General features: G+C 45.9%; 4 protein-coding genes across 6 annotated transcripts; 2 read left to right on the forward strand and 2 right to left on the reverse strand.

Annotated features, from left to right (window-relative positions):
• Positions 1–304: 304 nt before the first annotated feature.
• Positions 305–7266, reverse strand: LOC134014582 (zona pellucida sperm-binding protein 1-like). Of its 3 annotated transcripts, XM_062454007.1 has the most exons (13): positions 6093–7264; positions 5816–5940; positions 5496–5616; positions 4888–5022; positions 4432–4604; positions 4230–4309; positions 3600–3730; positions 3123–3306; positions 2869–2938; positions 2050–2124; positions 1075–1144; positions 559–693; positions 305–432 (listed from the first exon to the last, which is right to left on the reverse strand). In XM_062454007.1, exons 1-12 carry the CDS (start codon positions 6283–6285, stop codon positions 584–586), a joined length of 1467 nt encoding a protein of 488 aa, XP_062309991.1. In that variant the 5' UTR covers positions 6286–7264; the 3' UTR covers positions 305–432; positions 559–583. The 3 variants fall into 3 exon arrangements, 2 of the variants coding, with proteins under 2 accessions (XP_062309991.1, XP_062309992.1); XR_009929041.1 differs by lacking the exon at positions 305–432 and having other exon boundaries at positions 609–693; positions 959–1144; positions 6093–7266; XM_062454008.1 differs by lacking the exons at positions 305–432; positions 559–693; positions 1075–1144 and adding an exon at positions 1176–1711 and having other exon boundaries at positions 1967–2124; positions 6093–7266.
• wbp2nl (WBP2 N-terminal like) lies at positions 6774–14415 on the forward strand. Its single transcript, XM_062454010.1, has 8 exons — positions 6774–6933; positions 7757–7865; positions 8206–8344; positions 9735–9827; positions 9998–10192; positions 11102–11197; positions 12198–12274; positions 12849–14415. The coding sequence occupies exons 1-8, from the start codon at positions 6875–6877 to the stop codon at positions 12903–12905; spliced, it is 825 nt and encodes a 274-aa protein (XP_062309994.1). The 5' UTR covers positions 6774–6874; the 3' UTR covers positions 12906–14415.
• A 1068-nt stretch (positions 14416–15483) lies between these two features.
• On the forward strand, positions 15484–19951 carry LOC134038268 (WW domain-binding protein 2-like). The gene is made up of 5 exons (XM_062483765.1): positions 15484–15494; positions 15671–15795; positions 16649–16744; positions 17767–17843; positions 18385–19951. Exons 1-5 carry the CDS (start codon positions 15484–15486, stop codon positions 18439–18441), a joined length of 366 nt encoding a protein of 121 aa, XP_062339749.1. The 3' UTR covers positions 18442–19951.
• A 243-nt stretch (positions 19952–20194) lies between these two features.
• LOC134014645 (heme-binding protein 1-like) lies at positions 20195–26753 on the reverse strand. Its single transcript, XM_062454012.1, has 4 exons — positions 26130–26753; positions 22375–22513; positions 21728–21908; positions 20195–21232 (listed from the first exon to the last, which is right to left on the reverse strand). Exons 1-4 carry the CDS (start codon positions 26205–26207, stop codon positions 21055–21057), a joined length of 576 nt encoding a protein of 191 aa, XP_062309996.1. The 5' UTR covers positions 26208–26753; the 3' UTR covers positions 20195–21054.
• Positions 26754–27006: the final 253 nt, after the last annotated feature.

Raw genomic sequence — 27006 nt, forward strand, 5'->3', positions numbered from 1 at the left:
GACTTGTCTTTAGTATGACTCATTTGCCTGTGTGACAATCATAGATGTAATCATGCTGAAATTAGTCTGGTGTGGAGGGAAGCCGTCTTAACACAAACTCTGAGGTAGTGAGAAACAAAATCTTTGTATAAAGACGGTCTCTAAACATGTTGCAAACTAGAATTTCCGTACCTAGCTTACCATATTTGTGTTAAATAGAAGTTACACTTGAAAACGTAATTAAATATGCTTTATTTGGATTTGGTCAGTCTGTTGGCTGGGATCATGGCGTCTGTATTCTGCCCTCCTGGTCCACGCCTCCTGGTCCACGCCTCCTGGTGCACGCCTCCTGGTGCACGCCTCCTGGTGCACGCCTCCGTGTCCTCCAGCAGCCACGAAAGAGGAGAATCGGGACGGCAGAAAAAACAAGTGTGTAGACAGATGCCAGGAAGACTGAACGAGAGGACAGACACAAGACAACGACATACGAGTCCTTGAAACATGCTCTGTGACCATGTAGACACATCTCTGTCCATACCATCTCACTCCCCGTGCATACACAGGATCTCAGAAGTGTACCTGTATTGAAGCGAGTTCTTGGCCGTTACTCGGGTTCAGTGGTGTTCTCTGCAAACAGCAGAGGGCCAAACGAGAGCAGCTGGAACTGCTGACTTTCTGCCTCCCTCCTCTTCCTCTGTGGTTCTTCGTCATATGCTGAGCAACACAGGTTGAGACATGGTTACAACGTCAGAACTGATCCAGAACAACAAGCCGACACACAGGGCTGGTTCCCCACGAGGAACATAAGGATAGAGATCAACTAGAGACTGCATTCTTCCTGCCCACCCTTGAGGTGCTCTCTGAGGTAACACGGGGGGGGGAACGTGGCTTTCACCGATCCCTGCATGTCTGATGGAGTAGGAAGGGAGGCTACACCTCTCATAGGCTCTCAGTGTGTCGCCATGGGAGCGGCACTCACAGGTGTGTCGCCATGGGAGCGGCACTCACAGGTGTGTCGCCATGGGAACGGCACTCACAGGTGTGTCGCCATGGGAACGGCACTCACAGGTGTGTCACCATGGGAGCGGCACTCACAGGTGATGGAGCAGCGCTGTTCACACTTCATGTCCTTTGGGCAGATCTCCACCCAGCAGTAGAAGAACATCTAGCAAGCAGAGATGGAACATGTCCTTTTACACTTTGTACTACTTCAGACTGATCCCACGTTAGCAGAGGTAGTAGTCCAAGACAAAAAAGAGGAGAAATTAGGTTGTTGATACGGTTTAGTTAAGGTGTTAAGACAGAGACAAAATTAAAGAAGAAATATTTAAGAAAGAGAATTAAATGGAGAGAAAAGATATGAAGACAGTATCTGGAGACACAAAAGAACAATGTTCAGACAGGGATATGGGAATCTATACCATGAAACATTTAGTCAGTAAATTATAAATATGGACATATGATAAGGCATTGGATTTGAGGGATATGAACAAACTTAACAGACCAGTGTAGCAGAAGCCCAAGCCTGATTGTGTAACTGCATGGTGTCAACAACACAGTCCAGTTCTCTGTACTTGACCTCTGTTGTAAAGTCTTCAAGCACTTTAGAATTCCAGCAAATCCAGTACAGAGTACACGCAACCATAGCCAAGTGAACAGTGACAACTGGACTGACAAGGACACAGCAAACTGTCTGCAAAACTGAATGTGTTTCAGTCAACTGGCTATATTGCTACTTTAACCCTTGTGTTATCTTCGGGTCATTCTGACCCATCAGTCATTGTGACCCACCGTCGTATTGCGACAACTTTACCGCATACCAAAACAAAGTGAATCATTTTCTTTTAACCGTTGGGCTGTCTCAGACCCCCCACATTGCGACGGTTAAAAGAAAATTATTTTTATTTGTTTTTGTATTGGGTAAAATTGGGTAAACACAACGATGGTTCGTTATGAACCTTTGGGTCATGTGACCCGAAGGCAGCACAAGGGTTAATGGACCGGTAAGACCATAAAAAATGAAAGATTAGATTGGACGTCTAAAAATTGAACCTCCATGTCAACTAGTACCTCCTCCGAACTGAGTTGACCTGTCTCAGGGTCCAGGAAGGCGAAAGTGTGGACGTCGAACCTCCGGACCTGCACCTGAGAAGAGAAATGTGCACATTAATATGGTTTGTGTGTGTATATCATATGTCAAGTAAAACTAAAAAGGTAGAAAACCATGAAGTAGGTGCATAGGACTAGTCATCACATGGGTGTGTGTGAAAGCAGAGACGGAGGACATGGTATGTTGATGATTGCAGATGGAGGATTGGACAAGGGCCCAGGCACACTGGCCTTGAGCTTGTGGACGGACATCAAAGGGGGGGGAGATACGCCCAATTCAAAGAAGGGGGGGGAGAGATAACAGGGGAGGGGGGATACACACATCCCTTCCTTTGTTCGTGATCCAGAAGGTTTCCTGTGACCATTTCTTCTTTGCAGTTGTGAACACGTTCGCCTAGAACGTGCAGCGGCCCGCGAGCACGTGCACTCAAACGTATTAACCCTTGTGTTATCTTCGGGTCATTCTGACCCATCAGTCGTTGTGACCCACCGTCATATTGCGACAACTTTACCGCATACAAAAACAAAGTGAAGCATTCTCTTTTAACCGTTGGGCTGTCTCAGACCCCCCACATTGCGAAGGTTAAAAGAAAACGATTTTTATTTGTTTTTGTATTGGGTAAAATTGGGTAAACACAACGATGGTTCGTTATGAACCTTTGGGTCATGTGACCCGAAGGCAGCACAAGGGTTAAGAAGCTTCGGGCCTGTTTGAAGCTCATTCGTAAGATGGACTCGCACCCGTTCCAACCTAGAGGGCGCTGGATTCAGCTACGTCACCTGGGAGGTGGTGTTCCCAACTGGGCTCTCGAAGACGGAGCTCTTCATGTCGTCTTGGGGATCGGGACACCTGACAGGGAGAGGCACCGGAGAGACAAAACCACAGAAAACTCACTGAGTCATCTGTTACAGAGTAAGAAAGCCACTTGCCCATTTCGTACTACAACACAACAAAGACATGGGCCTCTGGAAGTGAGTTAACGCAGTGGATAGTACATTCTGGAAGACCCTACTCCCCCCCCCCCCCCAGTCACCCGTCATAGAGAAGAGTCCAGATGGAGTATCTGGAGGCTGGGTAGGCGAAGCAGTCCCGCACACGCAGGGAGAGGTTGGGGTTGGGGAAGGGGGTGTCGATGGACACCTCCACGTGCACAGGCTTCTGCAGGGGCACAGTCAGAGGCAGCTGCTCCCCAGGAATGAAGGAGGTGAAGGACTCGTCTAAAAAGGTCAAATAAAACACCCCCCCCCCCAAAATGGCAGAGATATCAAACATAGGCCGGCCCATAGGAGATATGAGAGTGAGATGCCTAGTCTTAGACTCTGGGTCGAGTTCATTGTGTGATGGTGGATGTTCACTTGCGCTGCAAGCTAATAGCTAATCGTGTTTCTCGGTGGTTCACAGTTTGAAGTAGCACCTCCTTGATTGCTTCTCACGGCCTTGCGTGTGCACCTCCATTAGGCTCTCTAGGATCTCTCTTACCTGGAAGGACTTTGGGATGATTGGACAGTACCTGTGGCGATTCTCATCTGGACTTGGACCATCCCCAGAGCTGTAACCGCTGGAGGGTTGGTGGGATTCAAGGACTGCAGATATTTGTGCTTCTGGACAGGAGATGCCTCGTACTGACACTGAACCTGCAGACTGGAAAGCCCTGAATCATTGGAGAACTACAAAAAGAACTACATAAAGATGACATCACTGCAGCGGTGACGACGTCGCCGAGATACACAAACTAGCAGCTCATTGTTCTTGTCAGTTGACCAGCCATCTCACTCTGCCTGCATCATGTGTGATAATAACAACAATAATCATATTTGATTTGTCATGTCTTTCTTGTACTCAACGCGCTACAGTATATTACAATCCTACAACATCATTTACAATAACAATCACAAACAAATGAACAATTAAAAACCTAATCAAAAATGTTAAGTTTTAAGCAGTTTCTTAAAGCAATAGATATGAAAAGCATCTCATGGTCACATCTCTGGAGGATAAGACCCCCCCCACCACCCTTTTCTGTGTATGATGTCACAGTCCCGCTTTCATATTGAATCAGAAACATGTCTTAGTCTGAAAACAATGAAGTGCTAAGTCTAGCATCTACAGGAGGACAAGAGGGTTTGAGCCCCAACGGCACCTGAAGCGGGCATCTCTGTCAGAAGCATCTGTCAGCAGTTCCTCCACCTCCACTTCATAGATAATCAGATCTCCCTCAACCTGGAAATACCAAACGGATGGCGTCAAAGAACAACTTTAATATCGTTCCTATCAAGCTCTACTACTCAAAATACATTTTCAGGGATATTTAGTGCATAGGCCAGGCGAATTACTAGCCTCACCTTTATCTTAGTTCCACAGTCCGTCATGCCAACCTTGAAGACGGCTGTATCTGATGTGGTCACCACAGGAAAGCACTGAGGCTGGTCCTTGACCACTAAGCTGCTGGTATTGAGACGGGGGTCTGAGTCGGACGCCCTCACCCAGAACACAAAATGGCTGTCCTGTGAGCATGCTGAAGGCAAAGAGAGAGGCAAGCTTAAGATTGTTTCCCCCAAACTCTCCACATATAGTCAAATTGGCTGTGAGGACTGAAGGTATGGGAACATGTTCTCTACATCAGTTTGTTGAGTGTCTGGTTTTCTGGGTATGACACCACAGTATGAAAATACACAACCTGCTAACCCTTTCCTTTTTTGTAATACACATCCAGGATCCAATTCGGCACCTAGCATAACTATGTGTACTAAAATTCCTCTGTGACACACACCTCAACGCAAAGATCAAAACAACCATACCATTCATCCTGTAGTAACAGGTCGAGTCCTGAGCGTCGTAGCAACAGTCCATTATGAGACAGGCATCGGCAGAGACAGCCTGGGGTCCACAGGCCACTCGCAGGGCTCTCTCTATGTCACACTCCCTAAGTGGTGCTGTCCAAGAGGGCCACCAAGATCATAGAAAGGATTTATCTCAGATGACTCCTCTGTAAGACATCTCATTGCAACATTTTTCTGTACACATAATGGCTGGAAGCTCATGAGATAATTGATTGAATTTAATGAATCATTGTTATCTTGAGGCTATGGTCTACTGAATAGCGTGTGATTTACTTTTAAATACACCTCTATTCATGTCGGACGTCATTCATGTTGAAGAAGCTGTTTCAATTTGGAAGAATTGTTTTGCCCATTATTCCGTTGGGAATTATAGCCTAAACGCAAAGGCTGGAGTTGATTTTAATGTTCGTCAAAGAAGAGGATTGCTTTGAACATTCTTCTTGGATTACTACTTGTACTGGAGATGCTAATACACTTTCAAGCACCATTCACCTGTCGCCTTGGTCTGTGAGTAGCCTGCCAGCCACTATGGCAATTCTGAGAAGATGCGTTAGCGCCATACTCACACGGGGGAGGGGTGCTGGAGGGCAGACCCTTCTTAGGGAGTAGAGGACAGCTGAGGGTGACCTTGTCCCACTGTTCCTCTGCAATCAACTGGACTTCCAGGGACACCTTCACCATGTCATCCTTAAAAAAGCAGAGATTAGTGACTCCACAAATCCTTATTTCCATACAGAAAGTGGCCAAGGATGGGGTCTAAGAGGTCAGCGATTGTTAAGAGGAATATAGACAAGACACAGGCTGATAAAACTGGAAAATAGAATGAGTCCGGAGAATTCACACTTGGAAAGGAACCCTTTGCTGTTAGTCAAACCGTTGGGATTACCTCAACCTGGACGAAACAGCTGTCATATCTACTGAAGAATGAGACATCATCACTCTTTGATCTGCCTCTCTGCACCCCACAGTGTTCTTTGGTTTTAGGCACTGGCACGCGTTTCCCAGTCTTGTCTGAAGATGTGGGTGACAGGAACAATTTTCTTTGTTTACAATTTACAAGCCACCTTAAGGCCAACAAAGGGCAAAACCACGTGCGTGTGTAAGGACAATAAAATGTGTAGAATCAATCTATTAAAAATGTATTTAAAATGCGATTGTTTTACCTATGATGTACAGATTGGGACCAACCAGTGGACCAAAAACTGCATGTATTCGTTGGCTTGTACAAGTGACTCGAGGCAGGACACGACGGGCTCCTTGTTCAGGGGGTTTGGGGTCAGCAGGTGGTTGGCATGTGAGGTTTGGCGATAAGAATGCTAATATTACAAAATACACGTTTTGTGAAATGGAGTGCATCTTTTGTTTGAATAAACTGAGATTTTAGCGATTGATTAACAAAGGCTAATTATGTAGCATAAATTAATGGCTGTGTAGCGTCTTCGCAATCTGGCATCAGGCGACTATGTACTAGCCTATGAAGTCGCACGAGATTTGTAATCCTTGTTGATAGGTAAAAGCGTAACAGGTACATGTCCGAAGTCATTTACAGTTTTATTTGACCCATTTGCTCTTTTCATGAAGGCTCACATATCTACCCTCATGAGGTGCGCCTCTTGACGCACATTTTAATGACAAAACATTACAGGTCTAACACTAACCCTAACATATTAACGTAATTATCACCTAGATGGTTCCAGAACTATATTACTAAACATAACAGGCGAAGATGCATAATCAAACACAAAACGAACATCATACAACATGAAAAATTCCTTTGGTACATAACACAGGAGTTACTCATAGACATTTTGTTGACAGTCCAGAATTACCAAACCAAATACCTGCAAGTCACGAGACAGCTGATCGTGTGACGTAACAACTCGGTGTTGTTGGGGTGGTTTAGCTGCCATCTGCACTAGAGCTATCTAAACCTCTGTTTGGCAACATGGCTTTGAATCGAAATCATTCTCAGAACGGGGGCGTTTTGATCAACAACGGCGAAAGGTAAAGAATACTAGAAAGCGTATTTCGTTTGTTTACAGTTCGTGGCAAGCTGTCTTGTTAGTACAGCACGCGTCGTATCTAGTCTAAACGTTTAGTAAGTTGGAGTGTGGCGAACTCGTAATTCTAGTTAGCATCAGCTAGCTCTCTAGCTAAATGGTTGGAGTTTACATTTACATTTAGTCTCTTTTTTTTCGGGCTTAAGATGTTAGCAACTACACTACGGCATCTAGGTACTGTCCACAACATGACAAATCTGGCTTGACGTTTTTTGTTTCAGTGAATTAAATGAAATATGATTTTCTTCATGCGATAGGTAGCTAGCCACATAGGCTAGCTAAAGTATAAGTCCATAGACATTGGGCCTGTACGAGTTAGCTTGGCTACGTACCTACACTGCCTACTGTACAGTAGCTAGCTAATTACAGTTGTAGCTTGCAAATTATACACACAAAACTATAACTTATGGCATCCACGCCGTCGTGAGTGACTAAGATTGGTATTCTTGTTATCTATTAAATACCAAACCCATGATATTGCGGTAGGGCTACTGTCATTTTAACTAGTGAATGGCTAGTTTTTGGGATGTTGTGGTTGGAAGATTGGGCAATTAATTTGCTAAACACTTTAACGAGAAGCTTGCATGGGTGGGTACATCTTGGAATTGTCCGTTTTATAATTTCCTGACATATGGCAATTTTCATTGACAAATGTGTGTGTGTGCCTATAGCTGTGAAATCTTTAGAAAGGTTTCAATATGAGACAACAGGTTTGGTCAGTTCTGTACAACTGGCGTAGTAACAAGTCCATATTACCATGTGAACAGTGTGCTGAGGGAGTGCAAGAATGTGGAGCTGTCCTTCAGCGATGTGACCGGCAAGAACGATGTCCTGAAAGGAACCAAGAAGGGGACTGTCTACCTCACTCCATACAGAGTAAGCCCTGCCTGCTTGCTACTGTCTTGGTTTATGCATCTGGGACAAGTTGTGTGCGTGTGCATGCATGGTCTTTTTGGGATGTTAAAGGTCAAGCTAAACAAATTGATGTCATATTGGCCCTCCCTCTCTCTCCCTCCCTCTCTCTCTCCCTCCACCCCCTCCCTCTCTCTCCCTCCACCTTCCTCCCTCTCTCTCTTTCTCCCTCTCTCTCCCTCCCCCCTCCCTCCGTCATTCCCTGCCTCGCCCCCTCCTTCTCATCCCCGCTCCCTCTCCCTCCCTCCATCTGCCCCCCCCATCCCTCCCTCTCTCTCTCTCCCCCCCCCTCCCTCCGGTTCAGCTGGTGTTTGTGTCCAGTAATGCCAAGGACAGCCTGGGGTCTGTGATGTTCCCGTACTACCTTATGAAGGGCTGCAGCATCGAGCAGCCTGTCTTCGCCGCCAACTACATCCGAGGGACCGTGTCTGCCGAGACTGGGGGTAAGAGGTCCACAGAGCGGCACCCCATCACCTGCACAGCACCTGTGGTTCCAGACAGTGTTTTGTCTATACTCGAGCCGAGGACTCATACTTGGATCGGGGTCTGGTTTTCCAGGAGGGAAAGGGGATTGGGTGGCACTGAAATCATGTACCAGAAAACGCCCGGATTCTTATGAAGGAATTATGTTTTTTTGCAAGCATACCAGAACATAGGTCTTCTGTTGTAACTTTGATGACATTGAATGGAACCATAGCATGTCTTATTGACGTGTAGGTACTGTAGACAAATAAATAAAAATAAATGGAGACTGGTAGATGGACCTTGGACCCACTAAGAACAGGCTCTTCCAGAAGAAAATTGTTAACATTTTAAATGTTACATTTAAAGTTAAATGCCTCCCTTTGAGAGCAAAATGAAGAGGTTAGATCATTTAATGACAAACCCATTGTTTGTATGGTTGAATGGTGATGACACAGCAAAAAAAGCAATACCCACAAAGCATGGTAAACAAGCCAGTTATACGCCGTTCACAAATGGTCAAATCGACTAGAGCAAACTTTTCAACCATCAAAGAAATTAAACTGTGTTGAGCTGTAATGTTTTTTAGAAGAAGAAAAAAAATACTGGATTGCATGTAGCGTGACGTAACGCTAAGCCAAATTACTCCTTGGATGTTGAAAATAGTTATGTTGTCAGAGCTGCTGGTAATGATGTTAAGCACAGATAACTGACTAACGTTAGCTAGCTAGATATGCTGGATAACGTCAACGCTTTGGAGATCTTTTATGTCATTATAAGAAGTGTAAAAATGTTTTCTTTTATAATGAGATGTGTGGGGACAAACTGGTCTAGACTGTGGCCACAGTTTAAGTAATTAATGAGAAACACTGGTATCTGATCATCAGCTCTCATTCCTAGGCTGGATTAGGCCTGGAGGTGTAGAGCCGTGGCCAAAAGTATTGGGAGCGACATACATTTTGTGTTTGCAAAGCTTGCTTGGCATAAAATGACTGCTAACATAATGTCAGTAAGTCATATCATCAGCACAGGGGAAAGTGTGAACTAGTTCTAGCCAGGTGAAATCACTCTATCATTCTGATTGGATTTTAAGAGCAGATTGACTGCTGGAAAAGAGGGGACTATTTGCATATATTGACAATTTTGGCCCCAAAAAGCTTTAAAAAAATATGAAATGTGCCTTATTGTATTCCAGTATTCTATAGAAACGTGAAAACATTTTCCTCATACTGAACCAGCAAACTTTGCAAAACACAACATTTGTCATTGCCAAAACTTATGGCCACGACTGTAGGGTGATCTCGTGGTTCTGTCATGGGCCAGCCTTGTCAGGTTATTGGCTGTAAGTGACATCATATCCTGTCGTTCCAGGTGGCTGGGAAGGCCAGGCAACCTTCAAGATGTCCTTCACCAGCGGGGGCGCCATCGAGCTGGGCCAGGAACTCTTCAAACTGGCCACCAACGGTAGGCCCCACGTCCGTCTCGTCCTGATGATGTCACGACCCTCGCCCGTGACATCATCATTCCCGAGGACGGCTGGTGTTGTGGATCAGTGGCGTTGTCTTGGACAGTTCGAGGCGCGGCTGCCACCATCGAAGCTCCAACCGTCCTTCTCTCCCCTTCCTGTGTTTCAGCATCCCGCGCCCCGCCCGCCCAGAACGGCGGTGCCTCCTACGGCTATCCCTCACCGGGGATGATGAACGGCTACGGCCCCGCCGCGGTCCCGAACAGCTACCCCTTCGCACCCCCCCCACAGCAGAATGGTTTCTACCAGGGCCCCCCTGCCCCACCGGTCAACATGGGCTATCCTTACCCAACAGCAGCCGCAGGTGAGTTACCTCTGAAGTCCCTCCATTTGTTTGTGTGTTTGTTTTTGATTCTTTTATCTTAACCCTTGTGCTGCCTTCGGGTCACATGACCCAAAGGTTCATAACGAACCATCGTTGTGTTTACCCAATTTTACCCAATACAAAAACAAATATAAATAATTTTCTTTTAACCTTTGCAATGTGGGGGGTCTGAGACAGCCCAACGGTTAAAATAAAATGCTTCACTTTGTTTTTGTAAGCGGTATATTTGTCGCAATACGACGGTGGGTCACAATGACTGATGGGTCAGAATGACCTGAAGATAACACAAGGGTTAAAGAATAGAGATCTATCGTTACTATAGTTACTCCTGGTCGTACTGGAGCTGTATCTTCAACCCCCAAAAGATATGATGTAAATCATACCCTTACACCTCAAACCATCATCATCATCATCACATATAACTTTATATCGCATAGCGGATTCATGGAAAAACATGTAAAAACATTATATATATATATATATATATATATATATATATATATATATATATATATATATATATATATAATGCCCCTTTCAAGTCATATTGAGATGAGCTTAAAGCTATTTAGAGCCCTCCTGGTTTTGAGAGATTATGTCTGTACGTCATACGCAGATGTCCTATATGTTTCCCTCTGTGTTGTGGGACATGAAGATATTCATGGTAGACCCCGTCTGTCTAGACACATTAAACTATTCAGACATTCACTGTTTTGAGTATGTCAAGAAACGATCTATCCGAGCACCGTAGGGCTAGGCTATTTTTGATAACGCTGGTCTGATTTCTCCCCCCCCCCCCTCTCTCTCTCTCTCTCTCTCTCTCTCTCTCTCTCTCTCTCTCTCTCTCTCTCTCTCTCTCTCTCGGTATTTCTCTCTTTTGTGTGTCAGGAATGTACCCATCTGCCCCTGCCTACATGGCCCCTCCTCCCCCGTACCCTGGACCACCACAGAACTGGGCTGCCCCTCCCACAGCACCCCCTCCAGGTTGGTCTCTCTCCCTCTCTCTCTTTTTCTCTGTCTCTGTCTGTCTGTCTCTCTGTCTGTCTATTTCTGTCTGTCTGTCTCTCTCCCTCTCTCTGTCTGTCTCTCTGTCTGTCCCTCTCTGTCTGTCCCTCTCTCTGTCTGTCCCTCTCTCTGTCTGTCCCTCTCTCTGTCTGTCTCTCTCTCTCTGTCTGTCCCTCTCTCTGTCTGTCCCTCTCTCTGTCTGTGTCTGTCTGTCTCTCTCTCTCTCCCTCTCTCTCTGTCCCTCTGTCTGTCTCTCTCCTCACCCCCCTGTGCGTCTGCACCGCTGCACCTGTCAGATGGCATCCGTCCTCCCCAGAATGAGTCAGCTGACGGGACGGAGCGAGACGAGCCTGACGTCTTAACCGCTCCACGTCGCGCGGGGGGGCAGTCAAGTCACCCTCCCAGTATCTGTTACCCTCCCTCAACTACGCAGGATATGACCTTGTCCCACACACAGTGGGGATGTGTGGGTGTGTGGTGGGGGTGAGGGGGGTCAAGGCGCCTGGTTGTGTCTGTGTGTGCGTGTGAACGGGACTGAAGCAGGCAGTGGTGGGTGAAGGTCTAGTCCTGTACAATTCTCTCTCTACCTATTCTGACTCTCCTTGGCTCTTCTGGAGGCAGAGTGTCTGTTACACAACAGCTTTCTATTATTTACCTCTCTTCTTTCTGTCTTTCTCTCTGTCTCTCTCTCCTCTCTGTCTGTCTGTCCTGTCCTCTCTCTGTCTCTCCTCTCTCTCTCTCTCTCTCTCTCTCTCTCTCTCTCTCTCTCTCTCTCTCTCTCTCTCGCTCTCTCGCTCTCTCTCTCTCGCTCTCGCTCTCTCTCGTCTCCTTTGTAGGTTGTCGTAAAGATGCCATCAAGTAATGATTTCTGACACTGTCATTGTAACCGTCTCACTCTCCCTGTCTCTCTCTCTGTCTCTCTCTGGCTCTGTCTCTGTCTCTCTGTCTCTGTCTATGTCTCTCTCTGTTGAAACCTCAGGTAATGCCAAGGCAGCAGAGGCAGCAGGCAGTGCCTACTACAACCCCAGCAATCCCCACAATGTCTACATGCCCATGGTAAGTGAACGCCATTCTCACTGGGATGATGTGTGTGTGTGTGTGTGTGTGTGTGTGAGAGAGAGAGAGAGAGAGAGCGAGAGCGAGCGTGCGAGTCAGAGGTGGGAACATATTTTGTTTGTTTTTTGATAACGATAAAAAGGTCCGCTTGTTTCAGTGATTGTGTCACTGCTAAACTGATTTGAATTACGTGGTTACGGAAATTACGGAAAGTTACTGTTGTGCACTCAGGGCTTGAGACATCCAGTCTTCTGTACTCAACAATTTATCAGCGTGAAGCAGGAAATAGTAAAGAAAGCAGAACAGCATTGTCAAATACATCCCTCCAGTAACCACTGTACCTGCTAGTACGGTACGAGGTAGCTCAGGTAGTGTTATTGTGTTTTCAACCCCTCTCTCTCTCTCTCTCTCTCTCTCTCTCTCTCTCTCTCTCTCTCTCTCTCTCTCTCTCTCTCTCTCTCTCTCTCTCTCTCCCCTCTCTCGCTCTCCATCTTTCTCTCCCTCCCTCCCTCCCCCCCCCCCCTCTCTCTCTCTCTCTCTCCCCTCTGTCTCTCTCTCTCTCTTCCCCCTGCAGGAGCAGCCTCCTCCCTACGCTCCCTACCCCAGCTACCCCGAAAAGAAGGACAACTGAAGCACCAGCTCTTTGGATTCCACTCCCCGCTCCTCCAACTCCCCCCCCCCCCACTCCCCCCCTCATAGATAATAGATAAACCGCAGCAAACCGTAACGATGATGAATATGGTTATTATTACTATATCTTACCGACTCTAGATTTCCTGGCTGAACGGCTGGCAGTTGCCAGAATCCTGGCAGAGTTTTTCTCAGCCTGTAGTCCTGTCTTAGTATTTTGAATGTTTGAAATCATGAAATGGGAAAGAGGTGACTTCTAGATTACGTGACATATTTTTCCACACCTCTGCTTTGACTACAGTTAATCTAGAACATTGCAAAACTGGTATTATTTGGATTTTAGCAGACGGGTCAGAGAAGTTTGGTTTTTCTCTCTCAGTTTAAAAGGAAGGCTCTCTGTTTGAATGTGAGACTGCCTCTTCTTAGGCAAGGGTTTCTGTCTCGATATTCTCCTGAATGGTGGTCTCAGACCAGTTGAAACTTTTTACATAGTACTGGGTATCATTACATGATCTGGAGGAGGATCTGACCCTAGACTAGTGGTCCTAGTCTTGAGTCTATGAGCCCTGAAACCTATTCGGACTGAGGAGGCACAAAGGAAAATGTCCGTTAGAGGCAATAGACACTTCTAATAACCACAAAATTGTAAATAAAAAATGTTTATTTACCAAAACATTTTATAGAAATTATCGCAATTTTAAACATTTCAAATGCTTATATTGACATTGGACGACCGTTTCTATTCCTATCGTTAAAAGTATTTTTACATTCACCCTGCGAGTTAAGTGTCCATGCGCTCGTCTCTGTCTGTGTAGGGAGGTTGAACAAGGGACGGCTCGGATTCTTCGGGACGCTAAAACGCGCCTGCCCTCGGTCATGGCTTTTTTTCCATTTTATCAGAGGGTCGCAGGGAGCAAACGCCCGATTGATCAGGCGAAGCGTGCGTAGTTAACGGCAGTCCGCCGTCACGTGCGCTGGTCATACCATCTCAAGTCAAAACTTCTGTCGATCGAGGAAGAGAACCTCCGAAGGGGAACGCGGTCGACGGTTCTACTCGGTGAGTAAGGACCCGTGGCCTAGTCCCAGACTTGTATTATATTGATGTATGCAGAGCCTGGCTGAAACGAGAGCCCCTTCTCTCTGTGATTACAGCAGTGTGGGGTTACTGGGCCCATGTCCTGTCTATCATAGTTCTTCGGTGCTCACCTTGCAGTTATTACTAATTCACCCTGTGAACGCAAAATCATTCCTGATTAAACTGTTCTGAAGTGACTAACAGACCATATAACACATGTTGACTGTGTGCAGTGAAATCTCTTTGCATTTTGCACTAGTTTGTAGGAGGTTGAGGAATGGTTGGGTTCCCGTGGGAGTTGTCATCTGTTTGAATTAAACAAACGTATATAAAATGTCTATTATCTTGTGTTCGTGAACCCTTTTCCTTTTAGAGTTCCTTTTATGTTGATTAAAAATTGAAGGACTTACGAATAAATGTTTGTGAAAAACAAATCTCTTCTGGCATATGTTTTTGTGTTCATCACAAACGGTTAACCTTTTTATTTGAAATTAGATTGAATCCTAAATTATTTTATAGTAGTCAAGGAACCATCGGGCAAACTATGTACACAATGTGGATACGTTTCCAACATTGACTGTCCATTCAATGGGGTGCATGAAGAATAAAACCTGTGGTATTTTTGGTTGTGAAGAAAACCAACATCATGCAGAAGCAGTTGCAATTGAACTTCATAAGATTTATTAGGCTGTGAAATGCAAGCAAACCCCAAAGATATCTCCAGTCCATATTTTCACAGAAAATCACACACTATAACTATACAGTTATTTCAAAGTACAGCTTCAAGAATCAGAACTGAATCTACAACATCACAGTTTTATACCTGAGGTACAAGCACACAGAACACACAACTGCTTTTCATGGACATTGTTCATGTCATAATCACTAAGTCAATGCTCTTATAATAACAATAAATAAATTACTATTCGACCAGTTCTCACAACCCACCCTAAACATTTAGAGTACTATTTTGACAAAATGGCTGAAAGATTTTGTATATTGTAGTTTTTACTTGTACAACAGGCTGTAAATTAATGGCAATAATGCTTAATGCCGTGTAAATGTGTGTAAATGTCAAATTTAAACCCTTAGTTGGTGCAAACTGACATATGTTCAGTAGGGAATATTTAATTTGAAAACAAACCAAAAAATCTGAATATCATTTTGATAGAATGGTACGATATGGCTGTAATTTGTAAAATGTCAAATAAAATATTCCTTGAAGGCCGTCAGAAACATGGGCTCCAACATGGATCTCTTTAGCGGGTGAAGATGGATAGAGTGATGAGTGGACCGGGGAACCAAAAGGAAGACCCTAAATGAATCACCCCAACCTACCCATTCCCAGAGGTTCATGTATTTATTTATGAGATCATCGGAGCGGCTAAAGAAACATGGAGGCTTCTCCCCCCAACCAACCAATCAGGAGGGTCACGTAAACATATCCAATAATCTGGGCTCTACAAGAACATAAAAAATGTACAAGGAAGTGTAAGGGGTCGCGATGGATACCAGGTTGAGCCTAACGCCCTAGGGCTCTTCCTGTATAAACCACACCTCGTTGCGGCGGCTGTAGACTTTGAGTGGCGGGTCGTAGCTGCAGCAGAAGTACTGTTTGCGCTGGAAGGGGGTGGTCTCTCCCAACGTGCGCGTCAGCCGGGACGCCTCAACTCGGTACTCGCTCTCCCCAGCGAAGGCCCCGCCGCGGTCCAGAACAGCTACCCCTTCGCACCCCCCCCACAGCAGAATGGTTTCTACCAGGGCCCCCCTGCCCCACCGGTCAACATGGGCTATCCTTACCCAACAGCAGCCGCAGGTGAGTTACCTCTGAAGTCCCTCCATTTGTTTGTGTGTTTGTTTTTGATTCTTTTATCTTAACCCTTGTGCTGCCTTCGGGTCACATGACCCAAAGGTTCATAACGAACCATCGTTGTGTTTACCCAATTTTACCCAATACAAAAACAAATATAAATAATTTTCTTTTAACCTTTGCAATGTGGGGGGTCTGAGACAGCCCAACGGTTAAAATAAAATGCTTCACTTTGTTTTTGTAAGCGGTATATTTGTCGCAATACGACGGTGGGTCACAATGACTGATGGGTCAGAATGACCTGAAGATAACACAAGGGTTAAAGAATAGAGATCTATCGTTACTATAGTTACTCCTGGTCGTACTGGAGCTGTATCTTCAACCCCCAAAAGATATGATGTAAATCATACCCTTACACCTCAAACCATCATCATCATCATCACATATAACTTTATATCGCATAGCGGATTCATGGAAAAACATGTAAAAACATTATATATATATATATATATATATTTAATGCCCCTTTCAAGTCATATTGAGATGAGCTTAAAGCTATTTAGAGCCCTCCTGGTTTTGAGAGATTATGTCTGTACGTCATACGCAGATGTCCTATATGTTTCCCTCTGTGTTGTGGGACATGAAGATATTCATGGTAGACCCCGTCTGTCTAGACACATTAAACTATTCAGACATTCACTGTTTTGAGTATGTCAAGAAACGATCTATCCGAGCACCGTAGGGCTAGGCTATTTTTGATAACGCTGGTCTGATTTCTCCCCCCCCCCCCCCCCCCCCTCTCTCTCTCTCTCTCTCTCTCTCTCTCTCTCTCTCGGTATTTCTCTCTTTTGTGTGTCAGGAATGTACCCATCTGCCCCTGCCTACATGGCCCCTCCTCCCCCGTACCCTGGACCACCACAGAACTGGGCTGCCCCTCCCACAGCACCCCCTCCAGGTTGGTCTCTCTCCCTCTCTCTCTTTTTCTCTGTCTCTGTCTGTCTGTCTCTCTGTCTGTCTCTATTTCTGTCTGTCTGTCTCTCTCCCTCTCTCTGTCTGTCTCTCTGTCTGTCCCTCTCTGTCTGTCCCTCTCTCTGTCTGTCCCTCTCTCTGTCTGTCCCTCTCTCTGTCTGTCTCTCTCTCTCTGTCTGTCCCTCTCTCTGTCTGTCCCTCTCTCTGTCTGTGTCTGTCTGTCTCTCTCTCTCTCCCTCTCTCTCTGTCCCTCTGTCTGTCTCTCTCCTCACCCCCCTGTGCGTCTGCACCGCTGCACCTGTCAGATGGCATCCGTCCTCCCCAGAATGAGTCAGCTGACGGGACGGAGCGAGACGAGCCTGACGTCTTAACCGCTCCACGTCGCGCGGGGGGGCAGTCAAGTCACCCTCCCAGTATCTGTTACCCTCCCTCAACCACGCAGGATATGACCTTGTCCCACACACAGTGGGGATGTGTGGGTGTGTGGTGGGGGTGAGGGGGGTCAAGGCGCCTGGTTGTGTCTGTGTGTGCGTGTGAACGGGACTGAAGCAGGCAGTGGTGGGTGAAGGTCTAGTCCTGTACAATTCTCTCTCTACCTATTCTGACTCTCCTTGGCTCTTCTGGAGGCAGAGTGTCTGTTACACAACAGCTTTCTATTATTTACCTCTCTTCTTTCTGTCTTTCTCTCTGTCTCTCTCTCCTCTCTGTCTGTCTGTCCTGTCCTCTCTCTGTCTCTCCTCTCTCTCTCTCTCTCTCTCTCTCTCTCTCTCTCTCTCTCTCTCTCTCTCTCTCTCTCTCTCTCTCTCTCTCGCTCTCTCTCTCGCTCTCTCTCTCTCGCTCTCGCTCTCTCTCGTCTCCTTTGTAGGTTGTCGTAAAGATGCCATCAAGTAATGATTTCTGACACTGTCATTGTAACCGTCTCACTCTCCCTGTCTCTCTCTCTGTCTCTCTCTGGCTCTGTCTCTGTCTCTCTGTCTCTGTCTATGTCTCTCTCTGTTGAAACCTCAGGTAATGCCAAGGCAGCAGAGGCAGCAGGCAGTGCCTACTACAACCCCAGCAATCCCCACAATGTCTACATGCCCATGGTAAGTGAACGCCATTCTCACTGGGATGATGTGTGTGTGTGTGTGTGAGAGAGAGAGAGAGAGAGAGAGCGAGAGCGAGCGTGCGAGTCAGAGGTGGGAACATATTTTGTTTGTTTTTTGATAACGATAAAAAGGTCCGCTTGTTTCAGTGATTGTGTCACTGCTAAACTGAATTGAATTACGTGGTTACGGAAATTACGGAAAGTTACTGTTGTGCACTCAGGGCTTGAGACATCCAGTCTTCTGTACTCAACAATTTATCAGCGTGAAGCAGGAAATAGTAAAGAAAGCAGAACAGCATTGTCAAATACATCCCTCCAGTAACCACTGTACCTGCTAGTACGGTACGAGGTAGCTCAGGTAGTGTTATTGTGTTTTCAACCTCTCTCTCTCTCTCTCTCTCTCTCTCTCTCTCTCTCTCTCTCTCTCTCTCTCCCCTCTCTCGCTCTCCATCTTTCTCTCCCTCCCTCCCTCCCCCCCCCCCCCCCTCTCTCTCTCTCTCTCTCCCCTCTGTCTCTCTCTCTCTCTCTTCCCCCTGCAGGAGCAGCCTCCTCCCTACGCTCCCTACCCCAGCTACCCCGAAAAGAAGGACAACTGAAGCACCAGCTCTTTGGATTCCACTCCCCGCTCCTCCAACTCCCCCCCCCCCCACTCCCCCCCTCATAGATAATAGATAAACCGCAGCAAACCGTAACGATGATGAATATGGTTATTATTACTATATCTTACCGACTCTAGATTTCCTGGCTGAACGGCTGGCAGTTGCCAGAATCCTGGCAGAGTTTTTCTCAGCCTGTAGTCCTGTCTTAGTATTTTGAATGTTTGAAATCATGAAATGGGAAAGAGGTGACTTCTAGATTACGTGACATATTTTTCCACACCTCTGCTTGACTACAGTTAATCTAGAACATTGCAAAACTGGTATTATTTGGATTTTAGCAGACGGGTCAGAGAAGTTTGGTTTTTCTCTTCTCAGTTTAAAAGGAAGGCTCTCTGTTTGAATGTGAGACTGCCTCTTCTTAGGCAAGGGTTTCTGTCTCGATATTCTCCTGAATGGTGGTCTCAGACCAGTTGAAACTTTTTACATAGTACTGGGTATCATTACATGATCTGGAGGAGGATCTGACCCTAGACTAGTGGTCCTAGTCTTGAGTCTATGAGCCCTGAAACCTATTCGGCTGAGGAGGCACAAAGGAAAATGTCCGTTAGAGGCAATAGACACTTCTAATAACCACAAAATTGTAAATAAAAAATGTTTATTTACCAAAACATTTTATAGAAATTATCGCAATTTTAAACATTTCAAATGCTTATATTGACATTGGACGGCCGTTTCTATTCCTATCGTTAAAAGTATTTTTACATTCACCCTGCGAGTTAAGTGTCCATGCGCTCGTCTCTGTCTGTGTAGGGAGGGTTGAACAAGGGACGGCTCGGATTCTTCGGGACGCTAAAACGCGCCTGCCCTCGGTCATGGCTTTTTTTCCATTTTTATCAGAGGGTCGCAGGGAGCAAACGCCCGATTGATCAGGCGAAGCGTGCGTAGTTAACGGCAGTCCGCCGTCACGTGCGCTGGTCATACCATCTCAAGTCAAAACTTCTGTCGATCGAGGAAGAGAACCTCCGAAGGGGAACGCGGTCGACGGTTCTACTCGGTGAGTAAGGACCCGTGGCCTAGTCCCAGACTTGTATTATATTGATGTATGCAGAGCCTGGCTGAAACGAGAGCCCCTTCTCTCTGTGATTACAGCAGTGTGGGGTTACTGGGCCCATGTCTGTCTATCATAGTTCTTCGGTGCTCACCTTGCAGTTATTACTAATTCACCCTGTGAACGCAAAATCATTCCTGATTAAACTGTTCTGAAGTGACTAACAGACCATATAACACATGTTGACTGTGTGCAGTGAAATCTCTTTGCATTTTGCACTAGTTTGTAGGAGGTTGAGGAATGGTTGGGTTCCCGTGGGAGTTGTCATCTGTTTGAATTAAACAAACGTATATAAAATGTCTATTATCTTGTGTTCGTGAACCCTTTTCCTTTTAGAGTTCCTTTTATGTTGATTAAAAATTGAAGGACTTACGAATAAATGTTTGTGAAAAACAAATCTCTTCTGGCATATGTTTTTGTGTTCATCACAAACGGTTAACCTTTTTATTTGAAATTAGATTGCTAAATTAGATACCTAAATTATTTTATAGTAGTCAAGGAACCATCGGGCAAACTATGTACACAATGTGGATACGTTTCCAACATTGACTGTCCATTCAATGGGGTGCATGAAGAATAAAACCTGTGGTATTTTTGGTTGTGAAGAAAACCAACATCATGCAGAAGCAGTTGCAATTGAACTTCATAAGATTTATTAGGCTGTGAAATGCAAGCAAACCCCAAAGATATCTCCAGTCCATATTTTCACAGAAAATCACACACTATAACTATACAGTTATTTCAAAGTACAGCTTCAAGAATCAGAACTGAATCTACAACATCACAGTTTTATACCTGAGGTACAAGCACACAGAACACACAACTGCTTTTCATGGACATTGTTCATGTCATAATCACTAAGTCAATGCTCTTATAATAACAATAAATAAATTACTATTCGACCAGTTCTCACAACCCACCCTAAACATTTAGAGTACTATTTTGACAAAATGGCTGAAAGATTTTGTATATTGTAGTTTTTACTTGTACAACAGGCTGTAAATTAATGGCAATAATGCTTAATGCCGTGTAAATGTGTGTAAATGTCAAATTTAAACCCTTAGTTGGTGCAAACTGACATATGTTCAGTAGGGAATATTTAATTTGAAAACAAACCAAAAAATCTGAATATCATTTTGATAGAATGGTACGATATGGCTGTAATTTGTAAAATGTCAAATAAAATATTCCTTGAAGGCCGTCAGAAACATGGGCTCCAACATGGATCTCTTTAGCGGGTGAAGATGGATAGAGTGATGAGTGGACCGGGGAACCAAAAGGAAGACCCTAAATGAATCACCCCAACCTACCCATTCCCAGAGGTTCATGTATTTATTTATGAGATCATCGGAGCGGCTAAAGAAACATGGAGGCTTCTCCCCCCAACCAACCAATCAGGAGGGTCACGTAAACATATCCAATAATCTGGGCTCTACAAGAACATAAAAAATGTACAAGGAAGTGTAAGGGGTCGCGATGGATACCAGGTTGAGCCTAACGCCCTAGGGCTCTTCCTGTATAAACCACACCTCGTTGCGGCGGCTGTAGACTTTGAGTGGCGGGTCGTAGCTGCAGCAGAAGTACTGTTTGCGCTGGAAGGGGGCGGTCTCTCCCAACGTGCGCGTCAGCCGGGACGCCTCAACTCGGTACTCGCTCTCCCCAGCGAAGCCCCCGAACTGCCTGTGGGGAGGGAGGGGGGAGAGAGGGGGGGGGGACATAGACAGAGGGGGGAGTGAGAAAGGGGGGGAGAGAGAGGGGGGGTGAGAGAGGGGGGATAGAGAAAGGGGGGGAAGAGAGAAGGGGGAAACAGGGAGACAGAGGGAGACAGACAGGGGGGAGTGAGAGAGATAGAAAGAGGAGAAGAGATAGAGAGGGAGAGTGGTCAGAGGAGGAGAGAGAAGAGAAGGGGGGAGGGATTGAGAGGGGGGAGAAACAGTTAGAAAAGGGAGAGAGAGGGGAGGGGGAGGGAGAGAAAGAGGGGGAGAAACAGAGGCAGGGAGACAGAGAGAGAGACAGATGTGGATAGATTTCCCAGAGCTTGTTCCCCAAAAGGTTACAAAGCTGTACATCACATAACATGTTAACTGCCCAAATGTTGCATCGCAGAGAGACGGGCTACATGCACATCGAGCCAGAACAGCATGACATTGCTGACAGTATTGAGACTACACCCACAGTGCATAGACGGTCATGCCCTGCTGTTCCGTGATCCTGATGGCGGAGTCGACCGGGGCCGGGGGGCTGGTCTGATACTGGGTGGGGATCTTGAGGGCCACCACCAGGCGTCGTGACATCACGCCGTCATCCCTGGGGTACACTGTGATGATGATGGGGGGCGCTGTGCCCATGGCCTCACCTTGAGAGCGAGAGAGGGAGAGAATGGAGAGAGAGAGAGAGAGAGGAAGATTGTTTTCACATCACAATGAACTAAACTGCGATCGACCTAATCTTGAAATAATAGAAGAACAAACTCATGAATGAGGAAGCCCAGTTGTTTCCCAGTCATTTTGATATTGTTTCAGTCTTTTCCTACCCCTTTTAGGCTTGTCCAATAAGAGCTTATAGTAAATGAGCTATGGGGGGGGGGGGAATTGCATTATTTTTCAAATATGTACTGCATCTATTTCATGAGACTATAAACTCCATCTTGCATCCTAATGTAAACCGTGTTGGTCCCAAAACCTTTCAGTTGAAATATATTTTCAGCAAATAATATAATTGGTCTTGCTTTTCCAAACCGTTGATAGATAATTGACATCGTTTTTTCACACCGAGACAGACAAGAGCGTTGGTCTGGACAGCCAGCTCTCTGATTGGCTGACCTTCCTCGTTGCTCCCTCCGATGTACATCAGCAGCTTCCTGATGAGCTCGCCGGTCACCTGATCGAACGTCCGCCCCTCCGAGCTCACCACCGCATACTTGGCCGCGTCATACCTCCGCACCTCGTAGCTGATCCCTTCCTGGGACAGGGTTAGGGTTAGGGGGGAGGGGAGTCGTGAGGGGAGGGGGGGAGTCGTGAGGGGGGGGAGTGAGGGGGGAGGCGGGGAGGCGGGGGCACAGGAAGAGAGGGAGGAAAATCGAGACAGAAAAATACATGACTCACCTATGACACACACACGTTGACAAACTCGCTCGGAGCGGGAAAGGGCCGTGCACCAAAGGGCTTGTCTCGGAGGCCTGTGTGTGTGTGTGTGTGTGTGTGTGCGCGAGTGTCTGTCGAGGTCAGGGGCTGCTAATAAGCACCGAGCAGAAGCCACACATGTCCTCTCAGGATGGAGGATCGCTCTGAGGGAAAAGAAGCAAAGCGCGACCAAAGGGCCCATGAAGAGGATGATCACACCAAATACGCTGATTTGATCATCCTTTGCTCCGCGGGCAAGAGGCCCTGCAGGGTTCATTCAGTCTAAAGAGAATAATAGGACCGGGAGGTCTGTACTTATGTAATGGACACACACACATACATATGCGCACACACACACACAGACAGACAGACGGGTAAGCTAATACGTTTGTGCGCGCACACACACAAGCCCACGCTTGCGTACGGCCACACACACATAGGCACGCTTGTGTTACGCTCACACACACACACGCACACACGTACAGAGCAAACAGTGCTGTGTTGTAAGAGCGTGTGGGGTTAATGTGGTGCACACTCACTCGCTGACTTGACTCTGCTCTGCTGCCTGTTGTTATAAATGTCATGGTGTACTTGCCTAAGAGGCAGGCTTATGCTGCAAAAACATTTATAAAAAGAGGTCTGGACAGAGCCTGTCTCCTGTTCCTTACTGAGGCCTCCATGTACCACGAATCAGCAGGAGCACAGCTGCCTCTCATCCGAGATTCCGAACGTGTTTGCAGGAGTGTGTGTGTATGTGGTGTGAGAACGATGTCGAGAGTGATAGCGAGAGGGAGAGGAGAGAGAGAGAGAGAGAGAGAGAGAGAGAGAGAGAGAGAGAGAGAGAGAGAGAGAGAGAGAGAGAGAGAGATAGAGAGAGAGAGAGAGAGAGAGAGAGAGAGAGAGAGAGAGAGATAACGAGAGAGAGAGAGATAACGAGAGGGAGAGTGTTAACAAGCTATCACTTGTTATATTTTCACTCTGAATATCAAATGTTACCAGCAGTGGTTCAGCTAAACACATTAGAGAAAGGACAAACAGAGCAGGCAGGCTGGCAGACAGACAGATGGACAGTACACAGTGCTCAGTCTCTGCTCAGTATCTGCCAGGCCTGACACTAACTCCATATCTTTAACTACTCCTTAGCTTTAACTGGCTAATATTAGCACATTCCACCATAATCATTGTCCATGCACAGACAGTATTCCTCCACAGAAGTTTCTGGATCCAAGCTCAACACCGGCTCAAACTAACACACCCCCCACACACACACACACACTAATTGCACCTTAAAACTGAAAGCTGAGGTACAGGGCATTCAATTACTTCTGCCTGTGTGGCACCTATGAGGAACAACAAGGGTGGTGATGAAGACATGTTCCACTGAGCAACACAACGTTAATGAGCATGCAGGGGCCGAGCTATCATCGCTGAAGCGTAATCACAGGGCATCGTAATCGCAGTAACATCCATTGTTTTATTATTCAGCGAGGATATTTCACTCTCTCTCCTTTTCGTCGTAATTTAAATGACATATTGGCCAAATTGAGGACGAATGGGAGAACAGGTTGAGCATAAACAATTATGAACGGGAAAGAAGAAAGTCTGTGTGTATGTGCGTGTACATGTGTGCGTGTGCATGTGTGTGCATGTGTGTGTGCGCAGGTCAGGTCTATGTCATCTGTATTCAATGTCAGGTTTAATTAAGAGCGTTAGGTTTCAGAGCCACCCCAATTGGACACCGATCAGGTGGCGAGGTGAGATTTCCATACGGTCGTTTAGGCTCCAATCAAGCAGTCCTGATTTAAGTTCCCCCTTGATGACTTCAACCTGTACTGAATGACTGCATCATGGTCACATGTCTCGACTTGAAAGTTGTATATGTTTCGCCACATATGTCTAGATCTTATCATACACAGACATTTTATAAGACACTCTAGAAATCTCTGGAGTCGGGTCTTATAGTCATTTCTGCTTATAATAGGTCAAACCGAACATCCTGTGCCTTATCGACCAATGGGATGAGAGTAAATGGGCAGAACTCCTCTTCCCATGTTCTGGTTCGCCACTCCCAAAGTATTTGAAGGGATTTCAAACCAGGTTCGACCCAGGTGTGGTGTGTCAATGGGACATTAGTGACCGGCCATGAACGTGCGTGGGTGAAGATGCACAGTGACATCTTATTACCCCTCGTCGCTCTGCCAGCTGATCCATCAATTCCTTGTGTTGCTGTCTGTCTGGCTTGGTCTCGGGATCAATGTCTGCACCTCGTAATGGACCCAGTCAGGAGGACCTCATGGGAGATGAATCTGCGTGGTGTATACATGCACCCGGTGCACTATGTTTACATTTAAGGGAGCACATAACCATAAAAAGGAAATGGCAATTGTTTCTTGCCTCATTAAACAGTACACATCGCTGGTTTCACTGGAATCTTTCCAACACACATGCACGCACTCCTGCAACCCCCCCCCCCCCCCCGACACATACACACATTAGTATAACCATCACATAAACAAGCTGTAATACTAGCTTCTCTGAATCTTCTAGAATGGGGTGAGAACACAATTTGCGTTTAGCTGTTGGTCTGACAGTATCGTGCTTGTTTTCACTACACTGAGTGTAGCCAGTGCATTGTGGCCTTTGCTTAATAGAGAACTAAACCTACCAGTACTCCAGACAGAGTTAGGTTCCCACTATCTCTTTCTCTCTATACATCTGTCTCTGTTTCTTTCTCTCCCCCTGTTTCTCTTCACGCATCTCTCTTTCAGGGGAAGAACATGACCTTGTGTTGCCTGACCTCTGTATTCCATGTCATTCTCTTAATGACCCGTGGATGTGTGGATCGGTGTCACCTTTGAGTCATTGGAGAAGCCTCACACACACAAAAAAAACAGATCAGAAAGTCTCAACCACACCAAAAATCGACAATCAACACAGACTGGAATGTGGACGATTAAAAAAAACTGAATATAAACAGACAAACAACGAACCACTTAAAAGACCGACAGTAGATCGTTCAAGACTTGCTGAGGTTCATATAGAAGAACTGGCCCATAGCCAAGGTGACCCCAGCTGTGACCCGACGGGAATACGCACATCCTACGCAGTTAGGGGGTCATTAATATTGGCCTGTGTGTCAATCAGACAACACAATCCTAAGGTCACAGAAATCTCTAAAGATGTAGCCGTACACCCCACTGCGCATCCTTAATTGGGATTCTAGACAAATTGGAAACATTCTCTAAGCCTTAAATAAACATAGTTCCTTACAATGTATCTGTAAATAACAGAAAATATGACAGGTACTTGATGCAACGCGCCACTTTTTAACACAATGTCAAACGTTAGCTAGGTGTTAGGCAGACAGGAGCGCAGAACATCTGGTAGCACTAAACACGTTTCACCTCAGAGGTAACGCAGAGTGTGAACGCGACAGGTTTGTGTCTACACCTTACCTTGGTCTCGCTGCTGAGCAATTTATATTCCGTCTTCTCGGTATTTCCGAAAAGCGAATTCTTTATCATGCCAAACATCGCGCTTTGCTCAGGTTATCGCTCCTCTCTGCGCGCAGTCCTTTTATTTATCCTTTTATAACCTGTTTAACTTTCTATTTTCTTTTTTATTTCCGTGCGTCTTGTTGGAGACAAGGAAACTCAAAAGATAAATGATCTCTCGCAACTCTTTTTTTAATCTCCTAAATTATACACTTGCGTCTTCTCGAGCGCACTTTCTCTCCAAAAGATTCTGCGCAACAGGATGTAGCCAATGATGCAAACTCCCAATCCAAAATAGATCGACACAAGTCAATGGGCTGCTACATTGGATATGTGAATCTTGGCTCTTCGCTCACTTCATAAGATAAAGAATAAACTGTTTCAAATATAACCAACTCTGTCTCCGCCCTCTCGTCTCTTCCCTCCTTCGCACTAGATATTCACCCTTTCCACTAAAGAGGCATTGGTACCCACTTGTTTACGCGCCTGTCAATCACACATCCCACAGCATATTCTATATAATGCGCGCAGCCTTTTCCAGTAGCCTATATTGTAAAGTCGCGGCCTGACAGTTTATTCAAGTGCCATTAATTGCTTCCCCATGCGTTCAGGTTTCACGCCACATAAAAAATACATTAAATGAATACTTAATGCAGTAACCTAGCTGTTTAAGATCTTGATTACATCTTATTAAAATCTACGCGAGTATCTGTCCACATTGACAAAAGTGACACACAATTCTTGCATGTCTCGTATGTGTACCAAGTAGGTCAATGTCTTACTTCGTGCTAAGGCGAATTGTCGAGAAGCGTGTGTGGCCAATATCAGATGGAATTAT

This window comes from Osmerus eperlanus, chromosome 2 (genome assembly GCF_963692335.1).
Source record: "Osmerus eperlanus chromosome 2, fOsmEpe2.1, whole genome shotgun sequence".
In the NCBI taxonomy this organism is placed as follows: Eukaryota; Metazoa; Chordata; class Actinopteri; order Osmeriformes; family Osmeridae; genus Osmerus; species Osmerus eperlanus.

Excerpts from the sequence above, each read along its gene's own strand:
- wbp2nl (XM_062454010.1), top strand. The coding sequence starts at position 6,875 with ATGGCTTTGAATCGAAATCATTCTCAGAACGGGGGCGTTTTGATCAAC. Across the intron at positions 9,828-9,997 it reads CTTCAAACTGGCCACCAACG|CATCCCGCGCCCCGCCCGCC; the intron begins GTAGGCCCCACG and ends CCTGTGTTTCAG. Across the intron at positions 11,198-12,197 it reads TCCCACAGCACCCCCTCCAG|GTAATGCCAAGGCAGCAGAG; the intron begins GTTGGTCTCTCT and ends TTGAAACCTCAG.
- LOC134014582 (XM_062454007.1), bottom strand. The coding sequence starts at position 6,285 with ATGCACTCCATTTCACAAAACGTGTATTTTGTAATATTAGCATTCTTA. Across the intron at positions 3,731-4,229 it reads GACAGAGATGCCCGCTTCAG|TCTGCAGGTTCAGTGTCAGT; the intron begins GTGCCGTTGGGG and ends AGGGCTTTCCAG. Across the intron at positions 2,125-2,868 it reads TTGGGAACACCACCTCCCAG|GTGCAGGTCCGGAGGTTCGA; the intron begins GTGACGTAGCTG and ends TTCTCTTCTCAG.
- LOC134014645 (XM_062454012.1), bottom strand. The coding sequence starts at position 26,207 with ATGTTTGGCATGATAAAGAATTCGCTTTTCGGAAATACCGAGAAGACG. Across the intron at positions 22,514-26,129 it reads TGCTCAGCAGCGAGACCAAG|GAAGGGATCAGCTACGAGGT; the intron begins GTAAGGTGTAGA and ends ACCCTGTCCCAG. Across the intron at positions 21,909-22,374 it reads CGGAGGGAGCAACGAGGAAG|GTGAGGCCATGGGCACAGCG; the intron begins GTCAGCCAATCA and ends CTCGCTCTCAAG.
- LOC134038268 (XM_062483765.1), top strand. Across the intron at positions 16,745-17,766 it reads TCCCACAGCACCCCCTCCAG|GTAATGCCAAGGCAGCAGAG; the intron begins GTTGGTCTCTCT and ends TTGAAACCTCAG. Across the intron at positions 17,844-18,384 it reads ACAATGTCTACATGCCCATG|GAGCAGCCTCCTCCCTACGC; the intron begins GTAAGTGAACGC and ends TTCCCCCTGCAG.